Source organism: Netta rufina (assembly GCF_964035555.1).
Source record: "Netta rufina genome assembly, chromosome: 6".
In the NCBI taxonomy this organism is placed as follows: Eukaryota; Metazoa; Chordata; class Aves; order Anseriformes; family Anatidae; genus Netta; species Netta rufina.
The window spans coordinates 16590777-16605086 of NC_140129.1; the positions used below are offsets into that span (position 1 = coordinate 16590777).

General features: G+C 32.7%; 1 protein-coding gene across 50 annotated transcripts in view; it reads left to right on the top strand.

The window, feature by feature from the left end:
* Positions 1 to 14310, top strand: part of LOC311210842 (titin-like) — a 243002-nt gene that overhangs the window by 107089 nt on the left and 121603 nt on the right. For 39 of the 50 annotated variants that reach the window (XM_084289064.1, XM_084289078.1, XM_084289068.1 and 36 more), the window contains 19 exons: positions 827 to 904; positions 1096 to 1173; positions 1383 to 1466; positions 1680 to 1766; positions 2269 to 2358; positions 2529 to 2612; positions 3319 to 3390; positions 3576 to 3659; positions 4011 to 4088; positions 4291 to 4374; positions 4606 to 4689; positions 4884 to 5213; positions 5837 to 5917; positions 6899 to 6982; positions 12132 to 12212; positions 12917 to 13000; positions 13312 to 13392; positions 13661 to 13741; positions 14098 to 14181. In XM_084289064.1, the coding sequence (XP_084145190.1) occupies positions 827 to 904; positions 1096 to 1173; positions 1383 to 1466; positions 1680 to 1766; positions 2269 to 2358; positions 2529 to 2612; positions 3319 to 3390; positions 3576 to 3659; positions 4011 to 4088; positions 4291 to 4374; positions 4606 to 4689; positions 4884 to 5213; positions 5837 to 5917; positions 6899 to 6982; positions 12132 to 12212; positions 12917 to 13000; positions 13312 to 13392; positions 13661 to 13741; positions 14098 to 14181 (1809 nt within the window). The remainder of the gene's footprint in view (positions 1 to 826; positions 905 to 1095; positions 1174 to 1382; positions 1467 to 1679; positions 1767 to 2268; positions 2359 to 2528; positions 2613 to 3318; positions 3391 to 3575; positions 3660 to 4010; positions 4089 to 4290; positions 4375 to 4605; positions 4690 to 4883; positions 5214 to 5836; positions 5918 to 6898; positions 6983 to 12131; positions 12213 to 12916; positions 13001 to 13311; positions 13393 to 13660; positions 13742 to 14097; positions 14182 to 14310) is intronic. The other 11 variants (XM_084289101.1, XM_084289102.1, XM_084289067.1 and 8 more) reach the window with 10 other exon arrangements.

Here is a 14310-nt window from a genome sequence, read left to right on the forward strand (position 1 = left end):
TTTTTGCCTCACTGTAGTTAAAGGGAAAAAATCTACTTACTTCAGCATTCAGGATTTTATTTTATTTTATTTTAATTGAAGAACACCACTCATATACAATGTCCGTACCCACCAAATTGTGGTATAAGCTGCTGGGTACTTGTCATATATTTATAGTTGTGTGTTAGAGTTAAATCAATTGATAAACTTGATCTGCTTGCTTTTTATATGTAGATAGCACTCGGAAAAATCTGAAAAATAAAATGTAATCAGCAATATATATTCAAGATATACACAAAACCGGCTTATTCAACCTGATAAGATTAGCACGTTACATGCCTGAGAAATGTTAGGATCATAGCTCTGGGGGAAAATAAGGAGAAAAATAGTGAAACCATAAAGTATTTAATAAAGTAATTCAAGCAGGCTTTTATTGCAATCTTTGTTTTCATCCACTGTTAGCATTTTAATTTGCTCCAAAAATTAGAGGAAAAAATTAAATTTGTATTTTTGCAAGTTTCCCTGCTATAATTCTTCCTGATCTTCTTTAATAGCTGGTTCTAAAAAGTCACTCTCTGTCTTCTTACGCTAAGCAACAGATAAACCGTTGAAATTAAAACTTTTTTTTTTTTTTTTTTTTTTATGGCATTAGTGGCTGAGCAGGAAGAATGGGGTTACAAGCAGTAATCTGTTTTCTGTTTTATTTTGTCTTAGGGCTCAAACCATTTTAAATCATAACTGTATGTTTTGGTTATGTACTTGGGATTTGTGCTAGGGGTGCTTGCTTGCATTTATGTTCCTGTTGTTTTCCAAGTAAATACCTAAGATATTAATGGTATCTTTCAAGTGCCTGACGTGCCCAAGAAGGCTGTTCCAGAGGAAAAAATACCAATTCTGAAGAAAAAAGAAGCTCCTCCAGCAAAAGGTATATAATCTCTTGATGTTAGCAGACATTCTCTGAATTTGTAATTCACACTATATCTTAGATGCATTACTTTTTCTGTTCTTTTTGGAGGGGGCTCCGCATATGAAATATTTGTTCTGCTGTCTTTTTTGTTTTATTTCTGTTTTGAATAGTTTGTGGATTATGTTTTAATTAAAATAATGTTTTTGAAGTGGCTGAGGTGTCGAAGAAACCTGCACCTGAAAAGAAGGTCCAAGTGCCAAAGAAAAAGGAAGCTCCCCCAGCTAAAGGTATAGCAACTTGTATTAGCTGTGATCAGAAAGGTCTTCTAGACTTTATTTATCTTCACTTATGTTAAACAATATGAAAGCAAAAGGATTATTGTTCTTAAGAATGGTGGTTCTATGTGTTTGTGTTAAATTGTTTTGTGTATCTGGCTTTTATGTAAAGGTGTTTTAGCTGCTTATTCTAAACTCATTTTACAATAATATCTTTAAAGTTCCTGAAGTGTCAAAGAAACCTATGCAAGAAGAGCAGGTTCCTGTCCTTGTAAAGAAAAAGAAGGATATCCCACCAGCTAAAGGTATATCAGCTCTAGCCTAAATGTTTGAAAAAACAAAATGTTCTTTGTTCACCCTTCCTCTTTAATGTAATATGAAGAGTCTATTCTTGTTAGTTCATTTTGTCATTCCATTATATTGATTCGTGCCATTCATATTGATTCATTCGATTTTTATCGATTCTTTACACTGTGGTTCAAAAATGAAATTCTTAAACCGCAACTCTGTTTTTAAAGTGCCTGAAGTACCAAAGAAACCTGTGCCAGAAGAGAAGGTACTTGTCCCAGTAACGAAAAAAGTGCAAGAGCTTCCACCAGCCAAAGGTATACCAATTTCTGATTCAACCAAGTCATTCTAATTTTATTTCTTTGGCTTTAGAAGACAGCAAGTAACAAACCCATTCCTCTTCACTGTGTTGTGACTGTTATGAGCATTTCTTTTTGTCATGGGTGATACACTTATTCTGTGCTTTGAAAATGTCTATGTTTGTGTCTTACTATTGTCTGTCTTTTTTTGGAGAAGAACAAAAGATAATTGTTATTTACATACCTGAATTATTTAAATGTACATGCTGTTTCAAAAACAGCTGCTCCAGAAGATAAACAATATTTATCTTCCAGAGATAAACATTAAACAGCTATTCTCTTCTCATAAGTGAACCCGTGGACAATGTTTCTTGTTGTTTCTGTATGATTGTTATTAGAATTTCACTGAAGTATCATAGCAGTTTGTGATGAATGTACTTGATAATTTAAACTCTTCATCTTCTGTGTAAATCATCCGTCTGTTTAATCTTACAACTAAATACTATCTTTGAAATGACAGAAGTATCAAGACCTCCCCCTGAAGAGGTACCTGTTTTTGTTCCTGAGGAAGAGGAAGAAGAGAAAGCTATTCCAGAGATACCAGCAAAAGGTATAGCATTTCTTCCTGAAAATTACCAAAGAGCTCTGTCCAGTTTATTAAAAGACCTTAATCTCTGTTAGTTGTTTTAAGATGGATGTAAATCTTAATTATCTTTTTGAAGTGAGTTTTGATGGTCTAAATATAATTGAAAATTTCTTATCAAAACAATATCTTTAAAGTGCCAGAGGTGCCCAAGACAGCTGTCCCAGAAGAAAAAGTGCATGTTGCAGTTCCCAAAGTAAAGAAAATTCCTCCAGCTAAAGGTATATCACTTCACAGTGTGTACAGATAATTCTGCTTCCTTATATTTCAAAGAAATCTCCTTTTAAAGATCAATTTATAGTCATTCAAAGTCAGATCCTTGGTTCTAGCACACTTTTGCTTCCCAGCAAACAGTACTAGATTGCAGATAGGGCTTGATTTTTCATTTTGTTCTAGACTTTAATCAGAACTCATGTTCCCAAGGAACAATGATTAAATGATATTCCTGGAATAATGTCCGATGGGACTTTATCTTGAAATTCTTCAATTCAGAGAGATCTTTCCGACATGCACCTTGAGAATGCATGTTAAAATTTCAAGACTATTAGCTAAATTTACACAAAATAAAATGAAAGCACATTGGACTCTACAAATAACCAGAAAATGGACCCTGTCAGCAAACACTGACAAGTTTTTACGTTAAAAACTTAGAATAAAAATCTTCAACAACCTCTCATTTGTAGCATATGTTGGTTATACAGTTGCCAATGATGATGTGTAATTAAGAATTGGGAAAAAGAGCTAACCCTCATGTAATTCTTATAACCCAATTGCATTTTGCTATTCTTAAGGAAAGAATGAAAAATAATGAATTTAGTTTGCCTCATGTTTATTAGTGTTGTTAGTTTAAAGTTGGTGTCCTTGTGTTTTGTGTTGTGATGTTTTCTTTGGGATGTTGCATGAGTAAAGTTTTTAATATCTTTAAAGTGCATGAGGTGCCACAGAAAGTTGTGCCTGAAGAAGAGGAAGCTTTTCCAGAGGAAACTGTACCAGGAAAAGGTACAACATCTCTTCCAAGTTACCCATGTAATCTTTTGAGTTGATTAAAATGCTTCTTTATTTCTTTTTCTGTGTAAACCTTGATGATCTTATCAGGGTGTTTGTGATCTTGTTTCATGTTTTTTAATGTTTTTGGTGCTCTGAAAATAGTTTTAAAATGTGTTTGCAAAATAATATCTTTAAAGAGCTGGAGATTCCTAAGAAACCAGTCCCAAAAGAAAAAATACCTGTACCCACTCCTGAGAAGCTGGAGCTTCCTCCATCAAAAGGTATATAAATTAATAACTAAGAAAACAATCTATGCTGTTAGTCTCATTCTCTAGCTATATTTATATTATATTGTTTGTTAATGTTATTTTTGTGTCCCTTCTGTCTTTCTGTATTGATGTCTCAGAATACCTGTCTGATTCCTGGCAGAAATTAATTTCTGAAATGCTTTGACTTGCTCACGAAGTCTCGCATTGATATAAAATGTCTTTTTATTTCAATTTCTTTTTGAAATACTTTAAATACGTTTTTCAAATCAGTTGTTTCATTATGTATGTATGTATGTTGTCTTCTGTTGTCTTTCTAATATTACTGGTAAAGGACATTCTAAAAAGAAAATAATATCTTTAAAGTGTCTGAGATGCCTAAGAAACCTGTTTCTGAAGAGAAAGTACCTGTTCCTAAAAAGGTGCCAGCTCCACCAGCCAAAGGTATTTCAGTTTGTAAATTCTGTGTCATTAATAGATAATACTCTTCATACAAGTTGACCTTAGCATGAGCCTTAGTATGTCTGTCTTGCATTATATTTGTCACAACACTGTAAGTTTTTGTTCTGCTGTTGGTAAGCTTCTTGGTTTGTGTTTATTTAAAAACTGTGCAACAAGTACACTGAAGTCAGTCATATCTTTAAAGTATCCAAGGTGCCTAAGAAAATTGTTCCTGAAGAGAAGGTAACTGTTGCCCCCCCTAAAAAAGTGGAAGTTCCTGCTGCGAAAGGTACATATGTTCCATAATGTTGTTAATATATATGCTAAAATACTTTTGACCTTCTTCGTTCTGACTTTTGTCATTGTTATATAAGATTTCTGCTCTAATTTATGTCAAAAATCTTCAGTATCAATGTTTGCATTGTAAAACCATAACACTGCTTATTGTGTTTGTTTTTGTTTTTACTTATACTGCTTTAAGTTTTCATTTTAATTGCTAAAAGAAAACCATATCTTTAAGTCCCTGAGGTGCATAAAAGAGCTGTTGCAGAAGAGAAAGTACCTGCTGTTGTCCCAAAACCCAAAGAACCAGCACTAAGTAAAGGTACAAATATTTTTTTTTCCTCTTCACTCCTAAAATCTTTTAGAATATATATACTGTTTCAGTAGCATGTTCTTATATTTTAAAGTAACTTATGCTTGTGGTTATCAATCACATTTTCTGTTCTGTGTGGATGGTCTTGAACAACTGTAAAGAATATTATTGTAAAGTTAGTAACAATAATACTGTCTCTAAAGTGCCTGAAATATCCAAGAAACTCATCCAGAAAGTCCCTGCTCCTGATCCTGTCGTGGAGAAGTATGAATATACATATGAGGAGTATGAGAAGTATGAGACATACGAAAGTATTGAAGAGTTTGAGAAGGTTGAGGAATATGAAGAAATTGAAGCATATGAGGAACCTGAAGAACCTGAGGGATATAAGGAGATTCAGGAACAGGAGTATGAAGAGGAAGCTGAGGAGAAGGAAGATATCTATGAGAAGTATGAGTTTAAGGAGAAGGAAGAGATCTATGAGGAACATGAGGAGGTTTACGAGGAGACTTACAAAATCCCACCAGCTATAGGTACATCATGTCATGATTTCTTTATTCTTATCATTGTTTGTTGAGTTTCCAGATACTGCTTAAGCCTCCATCATTATATATTTCCCCATTTATACACCCATGTATGTCTGCTGCTGGTGATGATGCATCCATTCAAAAGTTGTCTCCTACTCCTTCCTAAGGAATTCTTCCCTTCAAAGTCGAATAGAAAGATTCCCCATCTGACTGACAGAGCTAGTGTAGATATGATACAAGCAAAGTAAGTTATAATTTTCTGGTGTGGTTCAGATTCAGTCTGGATTCAACACTTTCCCATGTCAATGTGTTTCTTTTTCCCAGTTTAGCTCCAATGAGTTACAGAGATGTTAAAACTCATGTAGGGCCTTACTTCTTATCATGTTTACGATTACAGGATCATAGGATCCCTCAAGCCAAACAGAAATTGCATCCAAAATGCACCAGAAATACGTACACTGAAATTTCTTAGCTTTTGTTGCTCATGATCTGAGTCAAATGTCTGTTCTTCTGTCTCTGCATAAATTAGTTGATTCTTCTAAAATGAGTGATTGCTCTGCTTGATGTCTTTGTGTCTGTTGTAATTCCTCATACATAACTTAAAATCCATAATTAAATATTTCTTAAAGTGCCTGAGGTGCCTAAAAGACCTCTGCCAGAAGAAAAAGTACCTGTTCCAGTTGCTAAAAAAGAAGCTCCTCCAGCTAAAGGTACGCAAGCTATAAGATAAATTTGAAAACACAGCCCTCTGTCTTCTCAGAATACTCAATCTAGTAGTCAAATCTATTTTGATTTGACTACTAGATCCTTGACTTTCTTTTCCAATGCAGTGAAAGACTGGGATTAACATACTAAAAAGATAAGTAAATACTTCTTAAATGAATCAAAACTTAGACAAATTACATGCATTGTGATGGCAAAGGAATTGTGAGAAGGACCTCCACTATTTAGTAGTTTACATGAGAATGTAAATTACATTTTTTATCTAATGATTGAAAACAAGCAGATGTAAAAATTAATAAAAGTCCATTGAGCTCAAAGTCTATGTCAGTTAAAATCTAGTTTCCCGTCAAATCCCCAAAACCAAGGACTTTCTTCACCCTAATTACAGGCTGGAGCATGTAATTAGGGTGAAGAAAGAACACATATGATGTTAATATGTGTTCACTGTATCAGTCTTTATAAAAGCTAAGGGTCATGAATATAAATTGTCAGTGTATGTTAGTAGAATTCCTGTACTAGTCCAGAGTTCTGTAGTTTTCTTTTCAGAGCACTTAATTTGCCAGAAACTCATCTTGCACTCATTTTTTTTTAGCTGTTTCTCATTCAAATTAACAGAATGAAATCAGTGGGAAGGGACTTAATTTTTACATGATGACTTGGAGTTAATTGATAGGAAATGATAACTTTACCATATTCCCAGATGGTATTAATACAGCTGACAGTCCATAAAACCTGATTATTAAGGCGTATCCTGCTCAAATGTTCGCCAAACAATGAGTGTGAATCCAAGCAAAGTAGCTGCGATGTGTGGCCTTCAAGGTCACCACCCAATAGCAATGGCAATACAGTGTATTTTGTATTTTTCTAACTTCTGTGGCTCTTTGCATTGCTTGCTTCTTGTTTACCTTTTATTCTTACATAATATTAATACTGCAAAAATTCTTAAAAACACAACAATGTTTTTAAAGTGCCAGCGGTGGTGAAGAAGCCTGTTCCAAAGGAAAAAGTACAACCTGCTGTTCCTAAAAAGGAAATGATTTCACCAGCTAAAGGTATATACTTCCTCTGCATTGTCCTCACAAATCATGAACTCTGATTTCAGTCTTTTGTCCTCATTATTTGTTGAGAAACATGTGTCTGTTTTATGTCTTCATGTTGCTTTTTCAGCTGTTTGTGATTGAGTCTTTTTTGCCTGTTTATGTCATTTTTTGAAAATATGTAAGTTGGGTTGAAAAATGTGTGTTCTGTCTTTAAGATACATATGAAAGAAGTTCAGAAAGAAAGAATATCTTTGGTCATTGTGAAAAGGAAGCAGTTTCCATCATCCAAGATTATGGCTGTCTTTCACTAAAATGTTTTTAATGTTATTCTTCAGTCTAATCTTCAAAATTAACATAGATATTCTTTCAGGAAGCATTTAATCCGTTGTTGCTTCATCAATCTGTCTTAGATTTGTTAGATTTGTTCTTCTTTCTAACTTCTTCCAAGAAATTTAAAAGCCCTAAAAGCAAACAATGTCTTAAAGGGCTGGCTGTTCTCAAAAGACCTGTTCCTGAAGAAAAGAAACCTACACGTGCAGCTGAAATAGAAGTTCCACCAAAGAAAGGTAGAACCTTTGATATGAGATTTTACGGAAAGGAAATATTTGCATTGTTTACCCCAACTAACACCTTCTAAAAGAATCCTAAAATTCTTTAGGCCATGACAAGGATATAATCTAGTCTCTAACTGCAGATTCAGCTCTGAGTGATAAATTGAATGCTCTTAGGCAAACATTTCATATATGTGCTATACATGTGCTAGATGGTAAATACACTGATTTATGAAAGAAAATGTGATGAGAACGTATTGCTACTTACACCATCTGTACATAAAAGCTTCAGTGCTTTTATTTTTGTGATGTAGTTGTAAATTCAATTTAAACTGGGAGTTGGAAGCAAGTATAATGGTCATGATATTCTGAGAATTAATACGGCAAGAGCAAGTAAGTTTAAACCAAAAAAGCTGTTATAAATACCAGAAAGAAATATCAGCATGAAGATGCAGAGAGAAAAGAAAATGGCTTATTCTCTTTTAGAGCAAAAACAATGAATTTTCTACATAATTCATTGTTCTAGACTGTATATCTTTCATCAAAATGCACAGTATTTGGGCCATTAAAAAACCTTAGTTTTCTAGGTTTATTTCTGTTTGGGATTTTACAAGTTGAAAAATATTTTGAGGTTACTAAAAAAGGGATAATATCTTTTCAAGTTCCTGAGGTTCATAAGAGAGCTGTCCTTGAAGATAAAGTATCCACCTTTATTGTTGAAGATGAACCTACTTTGTATGAAGGTACATCAGTGAAATATCTACCAAGAAGTAAACTACAGAGATTCACGTTCTAGGTTGTTTTTTAAAACATGAGACGTTTTCAGTGTATGTATTTTTTGTAGTTATTTAAAAGTAATTTCTATGCATGTTTTTGAGACCTTCTAACCCCAACATTTATAGTTTAACATTTTTTCAGATGTTCATTTCTTTCCTATTGTTGGGTGAAAAAAGCGTAAGAGAGAAGCTAAATTTCTGATCCAGGAAAACACTTCAGCCATATTAGAACAAAAAAATGGACTAAAGTAGATGTTGGCTTAAAAACCATCCTGAGTATGTCTTAGTTCTCCGTGTTACATGGGACATTATATTTGAATTGAGATTCCCATTTCCCCATCTGGAGTTAATTATCTATATCCCAGCTCAAAATTAATTAAGACAACTAACTAGAAAATAAAATGAAATATTTTTGAAAAATTGTATTATACTAATTGAGAATGATCACTTCTAGCAATAGTAGGTAAATGATCAGGCTGAAATGAGATATTTATGTTCAAACAGGTCTTTGTCCATATACATGTCTGTGCATTATAAGTTGTCTTTCTAATTTTGTCTTGTAAATAATATTAAAATCTGTAAAATAAACTAATATCTTTAAAGAGCCTGAAGTTTATGAAGATCTTCCAACAGAAGAAAAACTCCCTGTTGTTATTCCTTGTAAACCAGAAGCTCCAGCAGCTAAAGGTACAGCAACTATTCAAACAATATATAAAGTGATGTGTACCCTACAAATCAGTTATTCATTGTCATCATTCCATCTGTGCTCCAGTCAGCTATTTAATGTGTTCATTCTAATGTTTCCTTAGATACTATGTGCTTGTCATTGCTTCTTTGTTTTGTTACTTACATTTTGTTATATGATAATGTTCTTAAAAACGTAATATCTTTGAAGAACCTGCAGTGACAAAGAAAACTGTCCCATTTAAGAAAATACCTGCTGCTGTCCCTAAAGAAGCTCCTCCAACTAAAGGTATACGATCTCCAAATGATTTTTTTTTCTATTCTCACAAAATTGAGGTACTAAGAGGTACCTCATACTTGATTTTTCTGAACAGCATTATAAAGTGCTATATACATACTGTTTTCTCCCCTTTGATTTCCTATTATAAAAGTAATTTATTTATCTGAGGAGAGAGCATGTATACAGGGAGATCAGAGATGAAAAACATATAATCATTTTGCAAATACAAAGAAATCCAAATATTTCATCAGCTTTCTTCATATGTTAAACTAATGAATGAGCATCATTCAGGAAAACAAATGTATGTTTGTGTAAATTCTTATTTTTGGCTTGTGTGAGGGACTGCTCAAACATATTAATACATTTTGCATCAAGAATTTAAAATTTAAACAGACAAATTTATACAACTACTCCCCCCTCTCAATAAATAAATAAATAAATAAATAAAAGAAAATTAGTAGACAAGTAATTCATTACAGGCCCAGGGATTAACCTTACATTTTTTAACTTCTTGTCATATTCCATTTCCCAAACTACATTCTCTGTTGCTATTAAAAAAAAAAAAAAAAAAAAAAAAGCCATTACAGAGCTTGTTTCTGAAGCACTTTTCCCAGTCATGTCAGGGGTTCTGATAAAGATAGGTTAAGACTTCAATTCCAAAAAATAAAAATTCAAAAACCCCACAAAATAATTTTATAGAAACATAATTTTGTAATATACAATTCCAGTGTTGAAAAACTATGACAAAATGTTTGATTAACTTCACTGGAGTTTTGCTTTACCTTTTTTAGGTAATTTTGAAATTTCAAAAAAATAAAAATGTTTGAATTGACAAAATTCCTAAAGGTTGTTTGATAACAACAACAACAATAATTATTATCCTTTCAGAGAAGAGAAAATTCAGACCTGTAAATGTTAGGAGTTCCAAAAACAGAGAAATGCATGAAGTTAAGTTGCCAAGTTGTATTCACAGTTTAATAACATATATTTTAATATTTTTCTAGTAGCATTTTTTATGGTTTTACAAAACTGTAATACTTATTTCCTACTGCAAATTTGTAAAATAAACCAATGTTTTTAAGTTCCTGAAGTACCAAAGAAAGATGTCCGCAAAGAAAAAATACCTCCTGCTCCATCAAAAGAAGCTACGCACCTTAAAGGTACAAGACATTCTGACTGGGGTTTGAATGATAAAAGATATGTTTTCATGTGTATATCTTTAATGATTTTGAGAAAATTCTACGTATCATAACCTAAAGTGTAGTTAGCAGCCACTGTATAAAATTAATAAATATATATATAAATATATATATATATATATATATATATATCCTGGAGTTGTCCTTGAGGGGAAAAAATTGTTTAGATTAAGGGTCAAAAAGCAAGGGACCCTGCTGCATGAGATCAGTCCAAGGAAACAGACAAATTGAAAATTTGATAGAGAGTAGTTAGAGAAGTCCATTTCTCAGCACTCAAGAAGTAGGTCAGTTTAGAACATAACAAAAATCTTTCTTCTTGCAACCTGCAGAGGTCAGATCATGGTAGTATACAAGGTTATTTCTTCCCTCATTTATAACAAGACTAAATTTGAGGGTTGATACAAAATAGACCTGTGTGTCTTAAGATGAGCTTGAACATTTGATTTTCTCTGTTATTTTCATATCGTCTTGTTGTCTGAAGATATTACTCTGAGTTAATTTAAATATTTAAACTAATATCTTTCAAGTACATGAAGTTTATGAGGAAATGTACATAGAAGAAGAAATTTCTACTGTTCATAGAGAAGAGGAGGCTCCACCACGTAAAGGTATATGATCTTCTTGATCATCTTTCCTGAAACTTGCAACGTAATGACCTCCAAAAAATTAAATTAATAATGTTCATACTTTATGTATTGTTCAGTATAACTAATATTTGTGTGCATTCTTTTTGTTCTTTACTTACGTGTCTTTTTTTTTTATGTATGACTTGTCTTTCTGTCCTATATAAATTCTTAAAATGAACTAATATCTTTAAAGTGCCTACAGTAGTTAAGAAAGATGCTTCAGAAGAAAAAGTGCCTATTGCTGTGCCTAAAACAACAGAACCTACACCAATGTCTAAAAGGCCAGAACCTCCACCATCTAAAGGTACTTTAGTAGCCCAATAAATCTGAGGTTGTCTTCTTTTGATGATAATATATTTTGTGTTTCTTGCGTCGCTACTCATTTAATAGTTTATAATCCATGTCAGTTTTGTGTTACTCATGTTACACATGCCTGTTCTTCTGTTTCTTTACTAGTCTTATTTATTTGTATGTTTACTTTAAATAATAAAATTTAAAATCAATAATATCTTTATAGTGATGGAAGTGCCCACAAAAGGTATCCCTGAAGAAAAGCCTGTTCTTCAAACTTCAATTTGTTTTTTGCTGAGACTTTTTTGAACATGTAACTGTTGTCAGACTGTCTTTTAACATCTACTTGTTTTGTCTTACTTCTCTGTATTCCATATTTTATATTTCTATTTTTCAAAAGTACATATCTTTAAAATTTCCAAGCTACCTAAGGAATCTGTCTCAGAAGAGAAAGTACCTTTTGCTGTACTTAAAAAGACAGGAGTACCACCTGAAGGTTATATGTCCATAAAGGTGACACTCTTTCTCTTGGGCAGAAGGGTTAACATTAAAATAAAAAAATACCCTTCATTTCTCATTTATAAAAATTCCTAGTGCTGTGTAGTACTATACAAATCTTTTGCATTACATATTTCTTTTCATGTCTGATCTTATGAATCTTGACAATATTCTTCTTGTGACACTCTTTCTTCTTAATATCACACATCTTTAAATGCCTTACATATAACAAAAATAAATGTTGTTTTCTTTAAAGTGCCAGAAGTGCCCAAGAAAATTCCAGAAGAGAAACTACCTATTACTGTGCCTAAAAAACTGGAACCAACATCAGCCAAAGGTATGTTTCATTACATATAACTAAAACTTGGAAGAGAAAAAAAATTCTACCCTGATTTGGTGAATTAGTTTTTGATTGCTTGTATGTGTTGTACTATTATATTTATTTTCTGTGGCCACAGTTTGTATGTTACTGCTTTAGAAACTCTCTTTCCTGAGCAATAGCTGTAAATCAGTGAGTATATCAGTGTATCAGTGAGTTAGAAATACTCATGAAACTGGTCAGAGATGAGACCAATACTCAAGAACTACAGAAGAAATCTTACAGTAAAAAATTAGCTGCAAAATAGCGTTTAAGAATCTCAAAATACACAGTGATACAGTTGTCTAACACAGGGAAAAAGCCTCCATGAAGGGACAAATTGATAGAGATGACATCATCATGCACACAAGGAAGGCAGAATGGACAACGGCAGCCTTTAGTTGAATGCAGATCCAGGGAGGTCATTGACTTAAATGGAAAAATAATTTAATAAGGATTAAATACAAGGATGTGTTTAAGTCAGCCACCTTGTTGATCTGCATGTGACTAAGGCTTTAAAAGGCTCTGAGGTTTTACCTCAGACTTTACAGGGGCATAAAGGAATGTAAAGTCAATAAACATATTAGATCAATGGTTCCATTAATTTTCAGTTTGTACTCCAAAGTTTTGAATATAGCTGTAAAATCCTACATACTGATTGAAAATATTTTTTGTCCTCAAAGAGCCTGAAGTACCCAAGGAAGTAGTTCTAGAAGAGAAAATCAAAGTTCCTGTGCCTAAAAAGCCAGAAGTACCACCAGCTAAAGGTACTTGTTGTTAATAAATCTATAACAATAATTTGTTTTCCTTCATTGATAAAATCTTTTGATACTATTTCCCCATCTTTTCTGTCTCCTAAACTGTGATTTATATACTTCATTTTTGGAGCAGACTCTTTTTTTCCCCTTGATACTCTCAAATGTCTATCAATCTTGATTGAGAGCAAAACTCATATTTGGTAAAGGATATTATCTCTAATTCATCCTACTTGGTGTCCTTTTGTTTGTTTCTTTTTCTAATTTAATGCTATTTAAATTTCTTTATATTCTTTGTATTAACATAAGTATTAATTTTAAAGTGCATGAAGAGCCCAGGAAAGTCCCAGACAAGAAAATACCAGTCACGGAGCCTAAAAAAACAGAAATTCCACCACCTAAAGGTATTTGTCATTATGAAGAAAAATAAAATAATAAAAAACAAAATGGAAAATATTACTCTATTGTTTTGACACCGTAGAAGACAATACCCAAGTCCCTTGTGGAGATTTTCTTCTGTTGTCTGAGGTTTTTCAAGTGAACAAATGTGTTGTTTTCCAACGTGGAAAAAGATAATCCTTGTAACTGGAGTACTCACTAACACTATTCTGCTGTTGTTCTTTAATGCTTCTCATGAAATTCTTATAGTAAAAGTTACTAATATTTTTCAAGTGCCTGAGGTACCAAAGAAAGTGGTCACAGAAGAGATTTCAGTCAAAGTACCAAAGAAGCCAGAACCTCCACCAGCTAAAGGTAACTGCTGTAAACAATGAATGACAGAAAAACCCTTTGTGTATAATTTTAATAAATTAGTGTATTATTTTAATAAATGGTTATTTTCTTGTATTATAATGTTCTATATTTGTTGTTGTTGTTTAAATTGTACCTTTTATATGTGTGAGAGAGATAAACAGAGAAGCTAACCTATTTGTAGCCCGTAAAAGACCATTACCTCAGAGAATATTTTCTGTAGGAATACAAAAAAAGTCGATATTTACATCCAAAACCACTGATGTTGTTATGTCCCTGAGTTTTACTTTTTATGTCCCAAGTGCTAAAGACACTCTGTTTGAATTTCATACAAATAACAGAAATTACTTTTTTTAAAGTGCCTGAAGTGCCCAAGAAAGTGGTTCCGGAAGAAAAAGTACACACTGAAGTTCCTAAAAAAACAGAACCTCCACCACCTAAAGGTACATTTTCAGTACTGATAAAATCACACAACGTTTTTAATTGGTTTATCTGAATATAATCTTTTTTTTAATTCTGTGTTATCCTCTTTGTTATATTCTAATATTTGTAGGTGTTACAGTTTGAGTTGT